Source organism: Neofelis nebulosa, chromosome 2 (genome assembly GCF_028018385.1).
Source record: "Neofelis nebulosa isolate mNeoNeb1 chromosome 2, mNeoNeb1.pri, whole genome shotgun sequence".
Taxonomy (NCBI): Eukaryota; Metazoa; Chordata; class Mammalia; order Carnivora; family Felidae; genus Neofelis; species Neofelis nebulosa.
Window position 1 is genome coordinate 176,352,007 of NC_080783.1, and position 19,054 is coordinate 176,371,060.

Sequence of the window (19,054 nt, forward strand, 5' to 3'; positions counted from 1 at the left end):
TTTTCAAAGCTAAATGTTATTGGGGGGTGGGGTTCATCTTCCCCATGCCTGGGGTGTCTGTTTCTTTCCTTTCTCCTTGCCCACGGCATCCCTCCCTCCTTCCTCTGTACAGTCTTGAGGGTGGGTCTGTTTAGCTTCCTACAGTGACTCTGCCCTTCTGAGCCTCTTCCATATGGCCTCTTCTCTACATTTAGCTGTACAGAATCTGTTCTGCCAGTCTCCAGATTATTTTCTGGATTTTTTATACTGATGTGGGTGTTACCTAGTTGTATCCATGGGACCAGGTAAGCTTAGGCTCTTCCCCGCATCCTTTGCTACTAATGTTAAACACTAGTTAGATTTGTCTCATCTCACGGTAATGATTAATATTATTCACATTTTAGAGGCAAGGAAACTGAGGCTCAGGAAGGGAAATGTGATTATAAGCAGGTTGATCTCTTGCTTCTGGTTTCAAATTTGGATCACCACACATCAGAGGTCAGCAAACTATGGCCTGTGGGCCAAAATAGCTGGCCACTTGTTTTTGTAAATACAGTTACAACAGCAGAGTTTAGTAGTTACCATAGGGATGATATGGCTTTCAAAGCTTAAGATATTCACAATCTGGCCTTGACACAGATTATCCAAATATACTTCTAGATGATATTTTAATTTTTTTGTAAAGCATACTTGTCCAGAAAATGCTGACATTTCCATAAATGTTTTAGTTCAATCTTTATCTACTTGCTCAAAATATTTTTCTCCTCAGAAATGAAGATAAACTAAAAACTTGGAAGCCCAAGTTTTTGATGGCAAAGGAAAAGAAAGAGAAAAAAGGTGTTGAAGAATCTGAAAGGTAGGTACACAGGTGCATTTACATTATAGCTTGTCTGCTGAAATTTACACCTCTTACTAGTTGTGTGACCTTAGGCAAGTCATTAAATTTGATTTTCACATTCCACATCGGTCATGTGAGAATAATAGCACCTACATCATAGTATAGTTGAGAGGATTAAAAGAGACAAAGAATATAAAAACGTAAAGTGCCACACACATTTATCTTCATCATCGTTGTCCATACTTTTGGTGGATAGGGAGTAAGGAAAACTTTCAAGCTAGCCTTTATCAAATGAGGAAAAACTTTCATCTTCTTTCAGGCTGTAAGAACTTTTCCTCTATAGATGGAACTTAAATTAATAATACACCAATTAGAACTTAAACTTTGAGAAACTGTGATCACATAACCAGATTAATTTCCCTGGAACACAATTCTAGCTATGACTACATTAGTGTTATAATTTAAAAAGTATATTGCAACTCAAGATCTAACCTTCATTCATGTGATTCGAGTTCCCAGAGTTGGCTATGGAGGAGGTGATGTTTTTACTGTCCCAGATGATCACTATATGATCTGTGCTCTGGTCTTCTCAATTGTTAGGATAGGGCACTTTCCCCAAGACATCTATTAAACAGTCATTGAGCTGGGAACACTGTGTGATTTGTCTGCTCTAGGAAACCTGTCTAGAAAAGTACTATAAGGGAACCCCAAAAGGAAGCAGACATCTGTCTATATCAAATTTAAACTCAGAGGATGGCATAAAATGGCCATCTTTGGGTTTAGGCTGATGTAACTTTTCCCAAGTTGAAAAGATGTATTCAGAGACTAGAAAAGCATCTCTCCACCTAAACTTCATACTTTTACTTAGCATAGTAAAATAGAATTCCATGAGAGAAAGTATCAGTGAAATTGTTGACATCTCCTGCCCTGTCCCCTCCCTCCCGCAAAAATTTAGTATTTTAATGTACACATAAGTCTTTTCGGGAAACAATTTTCTAGTGCTTATTAAGTTCTTACAACAAGCTGATATTATACTTTTATTTTCAACTGAGTAAATTTTACATTGCAGTTAGGGCTACCATATTCCTATTGATGTATCAATTTCTATGTCCTTTTTGTTCTTTTTAAAGTGATTTCTGTCATAACTTACTCTACCAACAAGAAATGTTTTCTATATTAGTTCAACCCTTTTATTATTCTCTATTTTATTATCTCTTTCTGAATCGATGATGACAAGTTTTCAGAGAAGTTGGGGAAGGATATTAAGCCATGCTATAAAGGCATAGAAATAGCCCACCTTCTAAGATGTTCCAAGATGTAGACTTTGTGTATGGGTGTGTGTGTGTGTGTGTGTGTGTATGGAAAAGGTAGATTGGGGCCAGATTAGAAAATGCCCTGTGTACCTCCCTAAGGAATTTGCCTTTATCTTATGGGCAGTAGAGACAGATGAAAGATTTTAAGCAAAAGATGACATGATCAATTACATTTTAGAAAGATGACTCTGAGATCGGTATGCAGATGGATTTGAGAAAGGAAAGGCAAAAAGAAGATGGTATCTCAGGCAAGAAATGAAATGTGTCAGTGGCTGTAGTCTTGGGACAGAATGAAACAGATGCAGGAAACACTCCTGAATAAAACTAATATGACCTGCCTTTTTTCCTTCTGTCAATATATTAAACTGCTAAAAAAGCACCAATCCCCACAAGAAGAGGAGGAAGGAGGAAATGGGAGGAGTTAAGAGGGTAATCAGTCTCTGCTGTATCTATCCCCTTTTATGTGCTGACAATTTTGCACCCATTTTGTGGCAACTTGCTTTATTTTCTTAATTCAGTTCTTCTCCAGAACCATTCTGCAAACAGGACAGGTCTCTGATTGAAACACATAGATTTATGATTTTTGTAAACAAGTTAATTATACTTTGAAGTCTGATTTAGAAAAGTTTCTTGTTTAACCAGTTTTATTTTACTCCAAATTATCTTGGTATCCAAAAAGAAACCACAACTTTTTAATTACAGGAAAAAGCAACTGGTATTACTCACCCTACTCAGTTGTTCTGACACCCTGCTCTAAGTGGAAACATATATATATATATATATATTTCTATACACCCCTAGATATATAGGATTATATGATTTTATATAAAAGTATACATATACACACAAAATTATACCTGAATTTATCCTGAAGTAGAATGAGTTTATAGATTTGGAAACTTAAGTGTTTTATTATGGTACATTCAACTCTATCTGTGTATTTCTTGCCCCTTAATCTCCTAGAAATTTCTTTAGAACCAAGAAGCAAAACTTAGAAAAGATCAGAATGGAAAAAGAAGAAAAACGTTTTAGAGAACAATTTGAGGTATGTTCTCCTCTGAAGGTAAATATTAATTTAAAGTAGAAATTCCTCGCCTTTAATATTGTTAAAGATTCTACAAGAGTTTTGCACCTTTGCCTCTGGGGTAGATACGATCCACTACTGATACTGCTATTTCCTGATGCATTTCTATATGATCATGCCTTTGTACATGCTAGCCTCCTGGAAAAACTGCTGAGTTATTCTTTAAGGCTCTGTTCACATGTTACCCACTCTGCCTAATAGCCTGTGTATGTGTGTGTATTCTGAACTAAACTCGAGTCCTCACTGAAGGAGAGATTTTGTCTCATTCCTTGCTTCCCCAGGTCCTCACATACCTGGATACAGCGTTCACTGAATGACTGAATGATTAGATAAACAAATGAATAGCTGAATGAGTGAATGAAGGAAGCAGTATCTAGGGCTCCTTGACTTTTTCTGTCATTAAGAATCCATGGAGGATTTCCTGAATTCCAAGGTTCAAACGGTTCTCCCTTCTGATTTCATATACTGTCACCAGGAGATTTTTTTAATTTAAGAAATATGAATAGCGTCCCAGATCCTGGATTGAGAACGTGTGCATCCTGCTCATAAAACTTGTCCAAGTCACTACTAATCCCCATTACCAAATGGATAAAGGTGAGGCTTCTTAACATGGCATAGAAACCTCTTCATGTCATACCTTTGCTTGTCTTTCTGGTTTTATTTCCTGCCATTCTTTATTTACCTTGTACTTCATGCTTTGGCAACAAACTATGCATAGTTCTGTCCTCAATCACCTGTCCTACTGTTCCCTTCCTCTAGGCATTTGCTTGTTCCATTCCAACTGTCTGGTACATTCTTGTTACTCTTCGCCATCTGACTAGCTCTTACTCATTTATCAACCTCCAGTTAACTCATCTTCTCTCCTCCAGGAAGACCGACCCACACTTGCTCATTAAGGAAATTACTCTTCCTCTCTATACCTCTGTATTTGAGCTTATTACATTATTGCAATTATGTGTTCACCAATTAACCGATGAGCTCTTAGAGGACAGAATTATCTTTATATCCATGTGTGGAACAGAATAAAATTACCTTTATAAATGTCCGAAAATGTTTTTGGACTGGATAAAAAAAGGAATATACATGACTTCCTCGTAATCATTCATAACTCCTGCTTTTTTAATAGAGTGTGTGCAAGTGGGAAAGAGGGGCAGAGTGGGGAAGAGAGAGTCTTGAGCAGACTGCACCCTCAATGTGGAGCCTGACCCAGGGCTCAATCCCATGAGGTGAAGCAAAATCAAGAGTTGGGATGCTCAACCAACTGAGCCACCCAGGTGCCCCAGTAACTCCTGCTGTGGACCAAAGCTGATTAGAGTTATTATATCTAGAAACTGATGAAATTATTTACTGCAACTGTGATGTTAGTAGTTTAGGTGAAAGACCCTACATTCTGTCTAGTACTTTTCTAACTATATTTGTGACTGTCTCATATGGGACAGAAATTCCCATTGTCCCGTGTGTATGATTCTCTTCCTTATTACCTGTGGTGGGTTTTCTTATATCATTAGAAAAACTATGCCATTTCAGTAATTTTTATTCAGCTAAAATCGTGTAAGATTAGTGTCTCATTTGTACTATGGACTGAGGGTACAGTCTTCCATTTTATAAGACAATATGTTTATTAAATGCTGTAACAGGAGTACATACAAAGTGGTGCAATTAAACAAAATTACACATGGCAGTCGTGAAATTCTTCATGTTAAGAGAAAAAGATACTTCAGGTATAAAAACCACATGAGCAACGGCCTGGAAATATAAAAGGTACATGGTATATTCAGGATCATCCTATAGCTTGATGTGGCTTCATTAACAGGGCAGAAATGACAGTCTGCAAAGGACCCTGAATATCAAGCTGAGAAATGTGGATCTTAGTGTGCAAGTAATGAAGAATCTTTAGAACTTGACAGAAAGGAAAGTGACCTGATCAGATGTTCATGTTAAGAAATCACTGTATTCATAGTGAACAATGGCCTAGAAATCAGGGAGGAAACTATTACTTTGTTGGACAAAAGCAAAATCTATCTTGTGAATCAGATCCCATCATTTATCATCCAAATTTACATTTCTGAGAGTAGGAGGTAAGTATGTGTAGAGATATTAGGTATAAACAGACTGTCCTGAGCAGAGGGAGGTGTCCGGCCACTCTAATTTGGTGAAGCAGAGGTCTGAGTCACCAGATTTCAATACATTAGAAGGTGATGCACCTATAAATGTATAGGCTGGCTAGTTTATCACACACCTTAAGGTCAGACATTGAATTCCTCCTCAGTTTGTTTCACAAACGCCTGTCTTTTGACCACAGAAGGAGAGTGGGAATTAGCCCCCATTCCTACTACTTTATACATAAGCCCAGAGAGGAAGGGTAGAAGGAGTGCCACCTAGCAAAGCTAGGTATGTAAGAACATTATAAACTCTAAAGCGCTACACAGATTTTTCTCTTTCCCTCTTATTTTTTAAACTTCTCCATTCCTGAGTTTGGGGGTAACTTTATTACTGGAATGGTTAACATACCTATTTCTTTACACCCATGTTAGAGACCTCTCATCCACCAAAATTTATTCTAGTACAATTAGATAACAGGGATGAAAATACTTTGAAAATATGATTATACCAAATTAAATGTAAGACTGTGGCATTTTACTATTATTTTATGTCCTCCATCAATTTTGTTAGAATAAAAACTATGCACACATAGTCTGACTAGTAATTTCTTGTTTCAGTATGATAAAGAGATTACTGTCATCAACATAGCAGTGGCACGTTCCAGGAATTCCAGAAATGGAATGTTTGATTTGCCAATAACCCCTGGAGAAGAACTGCAAGTCATTGACACCACTGAAGAAAATCTAGTGATTTGTCGCAATTCTAAAGGCAAATGTAAGTTACTGGCTTATCACCCATAAGATTTCAGTCACTGTTGAAGAAAAATCTGAAAGCATTCTATACCTTCGAGACTAGTAATAGTGATTTTTGTTTCTATAGATGGATATGTACTACTTGAACATCTAGATTTCAAGTAAGTGGTTTGATTTTATACTACAAATCATGAATCCTAAATATAAAACAGTGTTGTGTATGTCAGTCTCAAGGAAAGACTACCCAATTTATTTAAATTCCGGAAAAGTTTTAAGGATTACTTTGGTATTTTTATGCTCTGTATAGAAGTCTGATAATAGGAAACGCAATAATAGTCTCTTGCAAACTGGGTAAGAAATCTACCACTCACTACTCCGTGGGCCTCTACCTTTCTGTTTTCTCAGGCATCAAGGTTGGTCGCCTTAGGAAGATGAAGCTCCGGGGGCAGGGGCTCCACTAGGAAGGACTAATCTGAGACCTTAGTTCTGCCTCACCTGTTTCAATTCACAGGTCAATTGGGATGGTGGGATCTGTGGAACTGGAGAAGAGAAAAACAAATCCTCCATATTTAGATGTTGGTTTTACTCCTAAATGGTTATCTTTCAATGTCTATTTCAGTATCTATTTCACTGCTGGCTCAAGAGAATGTGAAACTGTGTGTGTTAGCATTTGAGCACTTATTTAATGAGCCATAGCCAAAGTTAGAAATCATGCCTTATGGCACCTAGGCAGTTGTGCAGATGGTTAGTTTGCTTCTAATATTAGTATACGAGTGTTTATAATTTCTAGAAGATGTTGTGCATTTAAATTGCATGTAATTCTGAAAAATAAATAATGTAGCCAAGGTCTTTTAAATACTCAGATTTAAGGTATAATCTTGAATGTAATTATGGCTCAGTCTTTAAAAAAAAAAAAAAAAAATCAAGGTAAAAGTAAGTGTCCTTCTGCTTTATCCGAAAACCAAAATCAGACAAATGCTATTCAATATTGGCTTCCTTGGGGAACAGAATGCTAAAAAGCAATTTATTCCTAAAGGAAGAGCCTAAATTAACACAATTTTATATATATACTGTCAGTTTAAAACATCCTGTCATCCAAGTAAGAAAAATAATTCTATGCCTGAATACCTATTCAAATAGAATTAATGTTATTTACAGTTCCACTTTGTTTTTACATGATGTGCACTGCCTGTCCATGAGATAAATTGTACATAGGCATACAGCTGTTTTAAGTGGCTTCTTCAGCCCTGAAAAACCAAACAATTCTGCTCGATTGTTTAGACAGGCTGAGTCTAGTCTTCAAGGGTGTAATGGAATTTGTCTCATGACCTAATTCTTTAGACTGTGAAACTATTTTTTTTAAGCTTCTAGGTTCTTTTATCTTCTTTCTCATGTTCCAAATGGCACTCACCAATAAAGGCCAAGCATAAAAAGTATCCATTAGAGGAAAGGGGAATGTGGCAGCAGGGTAGGAATAGTCTAGGCTTACCTCCTCCCATGAATGCAACTGGGTAACTATCAAATCATCCTAAATACCCCAGAAATCAATCTGAAGACTGGCAGAACAAACTCCCCAACTGAAGGTGGAGAAGAGGCCACGTCAAAGAAGGTGGGAAGGGCCAGAGACAAATGGATCGCAGTTGCTACAGTGGGTAGGGCCACCTGCAGGAATTAGCACAGTGCCACACTCACTACCTCACTTGCTGACAACACCGAGCCCCACCTCCCCATGTTCTAGAAGAACTACTTTCCCAGTCAGCTTGCTTCAGGCCATGTGGCCGGCTCCCTCCCCCAGGAGCCGGGCCCAAACCCCTGGTGACACCACGTCTCCAGCCCATTCCAACCTGGTTTTGTGTGGCCTCGGTTCCTGTGGCAGCAGACTTAGTTAAAACGTACCACATTCTGGCCTGGGACACTGCCCGCAACAGGCAAAGAGCCTCTGCAGACTACTGGCCTGAAGGCTAAAGCAGCCCGGGCACACACAGTACACAGCAGTGACCCTCCTGGAAGGGCACGAGAGGACCCCTTCTTCACAAAGCTATTAGGCTGAAGACCAGGAGACGTCGCAAGAATTTTTCCCAAATGAAAGAACCAAGACGAGCCACAGCTGGAAACCTAACCAAAATAGATACAAGTCACATGCCTGATGAAGCAATGATCATAAGCATACTCACGGGACTTGAGAGAAGACTGGAAGGTATCGGTGAGACCCTTAACACAGAGATAAGGAATAACACAGCAGAAATAAAGGGCTCAAGCCACAGACTGGGAATACATTGCTGCTTGGACCCCCCTGAATTACAGCTACTCCATGAGAGGCCAGCACAGCCCTCTCGCACACTCCAGGGAAAAGACCTATTGCCGTGGGCACTGTAGAAGATGAGGCTACGTATGGCCTGTGGACAAGGAGGTGAGTGAGAGGCTGAGCAGAGACCTCTCCTCCAACAATCCTGTGCAGAAGAGTCAGAAATCCTGTACCCGTCTTGCCACCTCATCACACAGTCACTTGTTCTGATTCAGTAGCTCTGAGCCTCACTTGCCTCAGTAAAACAGGGCTACTCTGTCTCCCTCTCTGCCCCTCCCTGGCTCACACGCTCTCAGAAATAAATTTTAAAAAGGCTGATAACACTCAACCTGTCTACTTCACAGTGTTATCAGGCTGTCCTATTAATGCAATAATACAAATGTGTCCTAAAATCCTTAATGTGCAATACTGTGTACATATTATTTTGATACCTGGTGTTTTCTGTAGGTGGAAGATGTTAGAAACAAAAATACGGTTTTGAACATTCAAATCTTAAGACTTGAAAGAATGGCTGGGATGTTCTAGGTAAATTGAATATTTTGTGTTTTTAAAATATAAACTACCTAATTACTATTTATTGATATGGAGTATGTTTTTAGGAAGAATAACTGCTTCTATCCATAACTAATGTTATATATCTATTTCACTAATTTCAGCCACATTTCTCCCATTCTTTAAATCACAGCATTCAAACCAAGTATCTCATTATTTATCTATGAGGTTTATTAAGGTCAACACTGTAACTAATACTTGAGTGCTATCAAAGCAGATGCCATCTGTCTCCTACAAACCCTAACCTAGCATAAAACTTCAATAGAAAGAAGGACTTTTTAATTTTATATAAACAGATAAAGACAACAGCACCCAAAGGTACTTGACCTTAAAGGAGGCTAACATTGGCACACTCAACTTCACGTAGGGGCCAGGCCTCCAGCAACCTGTATGCCTGCCCCAACAAGACCTTCCCTTCCTCCTTTTGAGAACCTCTGAATCGCTTGCTCTTCCAAGAGGACAGAGCTTTCTCTTGACCAGGCCCTCTCCTGCACATCTTCAAAACTTTTGAAAGAATAGGAAGAGAAAAAAATGAATATATAATAACAAATTCCTAAGAAGAGCTTCTTTGGGGACAAAAGAGTAGGGATTATTTTTTCTTCACCTTCTTCAAACTTCCTGTACTTTACAAATTTCCTACACTAAGTATCCATACCCATGCAATTGAAGAAACAAAAGAAAAACATTTTAACTAATAAAAGCAAATCTCTTTAAAGTTTGTAGAAGGCAAATTGAAATCTTACATGTTTTTCAAGCAGATTACCATACAGTATTTTTCAGATAGTTGCATTTAGAGAAGTATGAGTGGCGACCATTTTAAGTACATAGGCTCACATCTACATTGTTCGTTTTCTACCCTACAAAGCCTTTAGTGTAAAAGTCTGTTGTTTTTACACTGAGGTCCTTTCCCTTCCTATCCGATGGTTGGGATTAGCAGATTTTTTTCCTCTGTGATTTGTATGCACTGGTGTTATTCCTGTAAAATTAAGGTCCCTAGCCAGTTGACTTTTCATCACAGGGGCCCTTAAAATAAGAAGAGGAAAGCAGAAGAGCCAGCCAGTCAGAGAAAGGTAGTGACAGAAGAGGCAGGAGAGATTCAAGCATGAACCACCACCCCCCACCCTGCCATGGCAGGCCTTGAAGCTAAAGGGAGCCACAGGCTAGGGAATGATGGTGGCCTCTAGAAGCTGCGAATGATCCCTAGCCAATAGCCACACAAGAAATGGGATTTCAATCCCATAGCAGCATGCACCGAAATTCTGCCAACAATCTGAAGCAGCCTTGAAACAGACGATTCCCCAGAGCCCAACCCTACCAGTGCTTTTGTGATCTTGTGTCACAGCCTGTGTGACCTGAAGAAGCAACACCAAACTTCTGACGTACAGAACTGTAAGATATTAAACTGGTGGTAAGTCACTGGTTTATAATAATTTGTTATGGCATCAATAGAAAATATAGTGGCTAAAGTTAGAAACTACAATGTACAACAAAAAGTAGTATGAAATCTTCAAGGAATCACAGGCGATCTTTTCCTTCAACAGCTTTCTATTAACTGATGTGTAGAATATTAGCTTAATGACTGAGCAGAAACAAAAATAGCTTTCACATTAACCAGAGACTTTAATTTGATCTCGTGAAAAAAGCTTATAAGCAATCAGGATGCTTTTCTCTTTTGTGTTTGTTACCTGTGAATACGCACAGTGCAAATATGAATCAGGGAGAACCTAGAAGTATGAAGTGCCATGTACTTCAAGATGACAGCTTCACCACGTGGTTACTGGAAGACAGAGCCTTCTCACTGATCATTCGAAACCCACAAAAAAATACCTAACAAACAAAACTGAAATTTGAATCTCTGGTTATTAAAACACAAAAGCACTCCAAGTCAGGGCTTTTTTCTTTTTCTTCCTGAAATCGTAAAAAATGATCCCAATTTCAACAGTTTTAAAAAGATTTTTTAATAGGTTACCAAGTGCTTCAACACGTCAATGTGTCAGTCAATGGGATTTTTTGTTTTGTTTTTCAAAGATAGGCTAGGCAAGAATGAACACAGGATGCTCTTAAAATTTTTTGGAATAATAGCCAATCTTGTATTTTCTTGATTGTCATGGTGATAACCTAATGGCTATCAACTTTCAGTTTTATTTGTTGCACTTAAAACCCACCATATGATATTTCAGCATATATGACAAAGAACACAGGAGTTCTTCTTAAAACATTTTTTAGATTACTATGCTGAGAGGTCACAGTTCTCTAACAATTTTACATTAAACACACAAAACATTATACAGCCATACATATTTGTGAACAGTCTTGAAAGAAAGCTGTGTTTTGGTACATTAAGGCAGATTCAGCCAACATTTTAAGAAGTTCTGAATACATGTCGCCACAAAAGACAAATTCGACATTTGAATATTTGATATTTTCAGGAAATTTTAAGTCACTTAAAATACCATAATTTGGTATTCTGGTGTAACTGTGGTCTTAAACATTTTTTCTTACCACGTAAGACTTAGCTAAAATCAAGATACTCATCCCATCAGTATCAAAGATACCTATTTAAAAAAGAAAAAAGGAAGGGATCCTACCTTAAATAGGATGATAAACCCTGTGTTTAAGTGAGGGCCTTCAGTTTCTCACACGTCTGTGAGGTAGGTTATTGTCCACATTTTGTAGATGAGAAAACACAACCAAACCAAGAATCAGATTCCAAATTAGATTTTTGTTCTTTGCTCTGCACTATTTCTTGCCTTCACAAACATGTTAAAGGGCTGAAATATAAAGATTGCTATTAATTTTAAAAACATGAGAAAGCAGCCAACATTTTGCCAAAGTAACTTAAAAAGTAAAGCAATGTAAAAGGAATAGAAAAATACATCCAGTGAACAGCTTCTGACAGGGGGAGGCCGGGCCACAGGAGCCTAAAAACAAACAGGCAAAAAAGCACACAAAGTAACCATCTGTGAAGGGCAGATGGAAGGAAAAAGGAGAGGAATTAGAAAAAAGATAGTTCAAATTTTTGACTCATTAACTATTCCTCTAATTTGAGAAGGCACAATTAAGGTGTATTTGTTTACAACAATGGATCTAGTTCTTTTTCCATCCCGGAAAATGTCATCGATCTTGAAAAATGGCCTTTCTTTTTAACAAAACTAACTGAAAAGGCATTTTTGGCCGTGAAAAATAAATGCTTACGTTAGCAGCAAAAAATTAACTATGCAGTTCTCCTTGAAGAGAACATTCCTATTCCTTCTTGAAATTTTAAATCAACACACAGTAGTTAACCTTCAAAAAAGTCACATGTATGAACCTCCTCAAAATTCTATCTACGTTCAGAAAAATTTCCATGCTAGGATATTCTACAAATACTTAAGTTTTTGTCCTGGAAAAAGCACACTACTCTAGGGTTTCCTTAATTGCACTTTAAATGTAACTGAAATTTACCTACCTTGCTTGTCCAAATAATCATAAGCTACTTCCCTAAGAGCTAAACTGCTTTAGATATAAACGGTAATTACTGAAGGTCACATCACAGTCATGGCCACAAGCTGGCACTGCTGTATGAGGCTGGCGGTAAACACGGACACTGGCTCCCACCAATAGTGAAAGCCCACAGTCTGCTTGCTAACTTTGAGACCTAACCTGATTCTTATCAGGTCGTGGCTGAGAAGGTTCAACTCAAACGCAAGCCAGTCTAGACTGTGAGTGCTATTATTCGTGCTATTTCTGTTCAGTGGCATCAAATGTATCACGATTATATGTGGAAGAGCTAGTAAGGATGCCAGCAACTTGTTTAAGGAACGTATCGTTTTGAAAGCTCATCAAACACGTTACACTTTAAACTTTTGTAAGATCTGGGAGACTATCAAGCCCATAATTAGGTAGTCTGTGAATAGAAATATACTCTATGAAAATAGTGTTACTCATCTAAATACACATATAAAATGAAAAATTATCAACCTGTATATGAAATTTAGGGAAGCCCAATTCAGATATCAGTCAAAAACTATGGTAAGTTAAGTTAGGGGCTGGGGCCAGTCTTCCTTTTTATAAAAGCTTGTGCTACTTAGAATTATCTAAGTAAAATGATTCATGCTAAAAGTTTTTCTAGTATTTTGTAAGCACCTCAATAACTCAGAAGTACTTTCAAATATCAATATGCTAATCATAAATACTTCAGACAATTTAGTTAGTACAATCAACCAGTTCAAATAATTAAACTAAGAAATATTCAATTAAGACTATTTTATGTCACTCTAAGACTTGAAAGCAATCTATCTGATTTATCTTTATTACTCAGCTACTCACACGTTTCAGTGAGTCACCAGGTCTCCCCTGGAGGCAGGTGGCATACACAGAGCCATGATCATCGCTGAATACATGTATGGCATTAAAGCTTTCTGAAGGGCTCTGTGGTCCTGCTTCCTCATCTGGAAAATGGTTACCTCACAAGGTTACTGTAATGTATTAAATAAGTTAATAGATACGGTCTGGGGATCTAAAAGTCACTATAAAAATGTTTGGAACACTTCCAACACTTCAAATTAGTCATATTTTGCTTATGCTAAGTGCATATGATGTTTTAGCATGTTTGGTTTTCTGTATGACTTTTGCCATTTGTATTCCAGAGGGCAGTTATATTAATTTTTTTTTCAAGTATTTACCTTTAAAATGATTCACGGAACAAATACAGAACATTCACACTATAAAACCCCTAAATATATACAAAGTGAACACTAACACAAATCATATTTTAAAAAGGCAAAGACAGAACTTTAAAGCTCAAAGGTACCTCAGAGGCCTTTTAGTCTTTTCCTCCCACTTTAGAGGTTACAAACTGAGGTCAACATAGGTGTGACTTACTAACATTGCACATATCCCTCATCCAGAGTTTCTAATAGAGCCTCTGAGAATTATTAAAATAAATTACATTCCCCATTTAAAAAGTCACAGAGTGACAGAATGACCAGGTAAAGAAATGCCAGAATGAAAAGGTGGAGTTCTTTAAAAACGAAAACGGACAAAACTGTGAAGATGTTTAGCATTTAGATATTGAGATTTCACAGCCATTACCAGGATTTAAATTCTTAACCAGTGAATAGACAAAGATACAGTGTCCATGGTAGGCACATTCTAAGCTTTTCTATTTTATAAATGGAAGATACAGTGCTTATATTAACGGAGCATACTGCACATTAGAAGCAACAAATTCAAACAGTCAAAAAACCTGTAACTTTTTTTTTATGATTATTTTCTCAATTATGTCTCATCTACTATAAAAAACCAGTTTATGTTCCCTGAGTACAAACTGGCTAGAGAATAAGAAAAAGCAAGCCCACAATTATGTGACTATTACGGGAACCCTATTTGCAGAAAAATGGAGAATTGTCTGTACTACCTACAGCCAATTCCCTTACACAGAAATACCATTACTTCTGATTAATTTGGGCTCCTATATTCTTCTTATATTTGGCTAATATCAAGGAACGCAAACACTTGAGGTTACAAAAGTGTCTCAAAAGTCTGTTTGTTCAAAACAAAAACCCAACTTCAAATAGTTTGCTTACCTCCCTATTCAATCCAAGATGTTATCTGGTTCCTACATTAAAAGATAACAGCAATCAGATCCAAATATGATGTCCTATATAAAAGTATTTACAAAATTTTCACTGACTACACATTTGGAAATTGAGAATCAATGTCTTGAACTCACCGCCCACAGAGCCATAAGCATTAGTCACTAGTCTCTTAGGCTTTTTCTTTTACAAGTAATCTTGTTTAAGGTTTTTTAGCTATCAGTTCAACACAACACAAATTCTCCCAAACAGTTACCACAACCTGATTTAAGAAGATCAAGGTGCTATGAAACACATCTCACACACACACACAATTCTGTTTAGTCCAGCATTTATCCACAGGTTAAAATGAAACTTTTCTGATTTTGAACCATATTCTCTCCAACAACTGATGAGAAAAGAGATCTTCTCTTCTTAACTACTCTAATTATAGCAACCTGGGACAAAGTATTTTCCCAAGTTGCCTTTTCCCAAAGGATATTAAGTTTAAAATATAGTTAATTTGGGCAAAGCAGGGTTAAAGTTAAATGGTTTTCTTTTTTTTTTTTCACTGAAGGACGTTTCAGTGTCTTTAATGTTCGTAATCTCTTGTCATCCTCAAGCAGGAGAGGAGCATGTAACATTTTCCAAATTTGCTCAATGGACTCGTTTTTCAGCAGACCACCTCAAGGGAATCAGTTTGGGAGTGCTATTGTAGAACTTATGGAGTCCATTTCCATGATGTGACTAAGCCTTTATAACCTAGTAACAGAAGCTCTCCTCCAGAATCTTTTTTTTTTTTTTTTAATATTTTTGAGAGAGAGAGAGAGAGAGCACACTTGGGGGAGGGGCAGAGAGAGAGGGAGACACAGAATCCAAAGCAGGCTCCAGGCTCCGAGCTTTCAGCATAGAGCCTGACGAGGGCTTGAACCCGTGAACTGTGAGATCATGACCTGTGCTGAAGTCAGATGCTTAACTGACTGAGCCACCCAGGCATCCCTCTCCTCCAGAATATTAACTGGAAATTCCTCCTATCCCAGATCTAACTACCACATACCACAGCTACAGTTAACCAGCTTACAAGACTGAAATGTGGGAATTTAGCAACTGATTCTTTCCCTCTTCTAATTAGCAACAAAAGCTTCCTAGGACAATGTTCTAGCCCCTTTTATAGAAGCTGGACTGAGCCCCCTGCAATCTTCTCTATGCAAAGCAATTTACTACACCTTCTAGATTCACAGAGTAGCTGTACTTTAAAATTTAAGCATACAACAACCCAAACTGCAACCCTGGTTCTCCTAAAATTCAACAGGTAACCATCAGTGTGAAAATAGTAAATATTTTTAATTCTCAATAAACATGATAAACATCCATATAAAATAATTTTGATGTAAGTTTTTAATATGTGACTACACTACAGTGGCTAAAATGCCACTGTAGTCCTTGCTGCTGCTTTTCCACCTTCAAAATTATTAGGGATTTTGTCCCTGGGGATAGGACTCCTCAGATTAACTCCTTATTTCTAAGGTCACCCATTCATAGTCAAGCAAATATTATGAGGCGGCCCTGTTTTTCCCAAAAGAGGTATTTACACATTTAGAGAGGCCAAAATAATGCCCTAAGCAAAATACACAGCCAGACTTTCCCTGTAAAAACAACTACAGAAAGTACCCTTTGATGCCACTAGATGGCAGTCTTTCAAAGGCTTAAACTTAAAACAGTTTAATGTAAACCCACCTCTCTTTCCTAAACTGGTGAACAGATTCTTTTCAATATTAAGTCAGATTTAAAAGTTCTTAACACCATTTTAAAAAAGTCCTATAAACCAATATGATGTGACACACTACAAACTCCTGACTCAAAACTACTTAAAGACAGACATGCTGATCTTCCATAAACACAAGAGGAACTTATCCTAACATTTTCATTTGCTTCTTGGTAGAAAACATCATTTTTGGCAAAGAGAAACTTGGTTTTCAAGAGCTTAATCTGTTCTGGGGTAATTCAGGTGAATGAGAGTGTTAATTACAACACATTAAACAAATGAATAGATAAATACAAATTAGATAAACTACACATAATTTAAAAATTAAATACTTTCACTAAAACAATATAAGCAATGAGCTATTATCTACTGTGCTGTATATAGGTAGGTTTCTTTTTAAACTTTAAAAAATAAAACCTGCACAAGGCAAAACAAAGAAACTGTTTGGTTTTCCTTTAAAAGCACTGGTGTGTGAATACATATTTGTATATATGTAAACAACACACATTTATTCGAGAGGTTTTTTTGTTTTGTTTTGTTTGTTTTTAAATGTTTAAGGCTTCCCTACCCAAACAGCCTCAACAGTCAAGGTCAGAGACTATTAAGCTTTGGAAGTACACAAAAGCCCTTAGGGCCAGAACAGTGTTTTCAAACTGGATGGCTAGAACCAAGATAGAGAACAAAGAAAGGGAACCAGAAAAAAAGCTAAGTCAATCAGCTACTAAGGATCAAACCACGAAGACAATGGTAGTGGGAAGGTTAGGGAGGGGAACAGCTGCTATGACAAATTTGAACTTCAAATGAAGAATGAGCATTGTGGGATATAACAGGACAGACACAAAACTCTCCACCACATACATTAAATCCAAAATAAGAGTTCTCTTTTAAGGGACTATTGATATTTTGCTTTGTTTCATTTAACTGTCTACTTTATCATGCTTAGTGAAATACAAAAATTAATGGAGCCAAAAATAATTTGAGAAAGGTACTTTTGAAGGCATGTTTTAAAATGATGTTAAGGTTTTTCTAAAAATGGTATAACATTTATGAAAAACACAAAAGTTGTTGCCATTCTGGATGTTCCAATACTGAGTAGAACACTGAAGGCTCTTAAGATAATTATTCAAGGAAATCTCCCAGCCAGTAGCTGATTATAGCTGTTTTTAAGGAACCTGGAAAAACCAGTTACCTGTTTCAGGACCACAGCCCTTCTGTTAAACAATAGGCAGTATCTGCAAACACTAAAGCCACTAGAAGAACTTGGCTTCTGAAATTTGGGGGACAAGCCTTTAAGATTTCAACATTTAAATACTAACTTATATGGCCGTATTATTTTTGTTAATCTTCTTGTGCAAGAGAACGGGATGCATCAACACAACTTAAAGCCTGCTTCACTTTTTAGGAAGTAAACTGGATTTACCTACATTAAATAGTAGAGCAAAGAGGTGTTGCCTAACTATCCTTTGATGAGACGGTTCACCAGTGAAGGTGCATTAATCATCTGTAGTGAACTCACAATTTTAAATTAACAATCTTCACCGACATTCACCTACTAAAGATACTGCCTATGAATTCATCATAGGCAAAACAGAATTACAGATGTCTACAGGTAAATAAAATGTCAGACGTTTTTTGTTTTCAGTAATGTCAATGGCATTGAGTGTCCCCTGGAAATATTCATGACTCTCAATCAGTATTCCAGAGGATGTGATACCCATAAGTAAAATAATGATTTTAAGAATATATCTGATTTTCACAGTGCAATAACAAAGACAGACTAGAGAAACATCATCAACGGGCCAAAGTAGTGATCAGACTAGCACACATTTCAAAAAAATCCATGGTGTGGCTGCCTAGGCGAGGTGAAACAGAAGACAGTGTGCTTCCTGTCAAGGAGCCAGTAAGAGAGCCAGAGAGTGAATGACTCTCTGCTGTTACAGAATCAAAACTTGATCTGGGTCTGTGTAAGCCAGCAGCAGAACAGGAACGCTGAGGTGTTGACGAACCAGACCTCTGCTCCACCACCTCATCTGAAACGAACCAAAGAAGAGCAAATTACATGAAAGGTGTACTTGTCTGAGACCTTCCCCTGAAGATGCTACATTCAGAACATTGAGTAAACACATCTGAACAAGCGCAACTTAATGGATGTCATGTTTCAGAGTTCAGGGAGCAGGGGTGGCAATACCCCTTTCCTCCCACTGTCACAAGACATCACTAACCAATCACAACACTGACACGGTCAAAATGTCACCCCTAAATCCTTCTCAGTATAGTATTTGGCATCAGCCTTGAAATCAAATTGATAACCAATAGGAAGGAAGCACATCCTTGGAGGATTATTTTCTTGCAACATACCAACAAAAGGTATCGCTAAAAAAAAAAAAAAAAAAAAATTGCCATTCTGCACATTCAGTGCACACTGCAATTGCCTGGAGGAGGCACAAGGAAAATCTTGTTAAAAGTGAAGACTTCCAATCTCCCAGGACTCACCTCTAGAGATTCTGATTTGGTAGATACGGGGGTAGTTCCCAAGTATTTGCATTGTAGTAAGAATGCTGGGTAATTCTGATAATGGTGGTCAGGGACCAAATAAATACTGCTATCGTTGGTGGTAGTTCAAGAACAAAACTTATTCTGTTGAAAACAACCTCCCCAACTCTGAACTCAGTTCTGCTCTTGTCCATTCGGCACCTAACCCATGGCTTACTGTTTTTATCCCACTTGGCCCTCTGAACTCAACAACCCCATTCGGTTCGTGAAGGTTTGACTTCTGTCACATTAAGCACTTAGACACAACCCAGACCA

At 37.6% G+C, this 19,054-nt stretch overlaps 2 protein-coding genes across 12 annotated transcripts in view; one reads left to right on the forward strand and one right to left on the reverse strand.

Annotated features, from left to right (window-relative positions):
- Nucleotides 1-9,441, forward strand: part of FYB2 (FYN binding protein 2) — a 128,927-nt gene extending 119,486 nt beyond the window's left edge. For 4 of the 6 annotated variants that reach the window (XM_058717268.1, XM_058717269.1, XM_058717271.1 and 1 more), the window contains 5 exons: nucleotides 749-835; nucleotides 3,094-3,175; nucleotides 5,935-6,091; nucleotides 6,197-6,230; nucleotides 6,475-9,441. In XM_058717268.1, coding sequence (XP_058573251.1) covers nucleotides 749-835; nucleotides 3,094-3,175; nucleotides 5,935-6,091; nucleotides 6,197-6,230; nucleotides 6,475-6,496 — 382 coding nt within the window. In that variant the 3' untranslated portion in view covers nucleotides 6,497-9,441. Of the gene's footprint in view, nucleotides 1-748; nucleotides 836-3,093; nucleotides 3,176-5,934; nucleotides 6,131-6,196; nucleotides 6,231-6,474 lie in introns of those variants that run through there. The other 2 variants (XM_058717272.1, XR_009258098.1) reach the window with 2 other exon arrangements.
- PRKAA2 (protein kinase AMP-activated catalytic subunit alpha 2) overlaps nucleotides 4,810-19,054 on the reverse strand; it is a 91,362-nt gene continuing 77,117 nt past the window's right edge. For 5 of the 6 annotated variants that reach the window (XM_058717275.1, XM_058717274.1, XM_058717277.1 and 2 more), the window contains one exon: nucleotides 4,810-18,276. In XM_058717275.1, the coding sequence (XP_058573258.1) occupies nucleotides 18,038-18,276 (239 nt within the window). In that variant the 3' untranslated portion in view covers nucleotides 4,810-18,037. The remainder of the gene's footprint in view (nucleotides 18,277-19,054) is intronic. The other variant, XM_058717279.1, reaches the window with a different exon arrangement.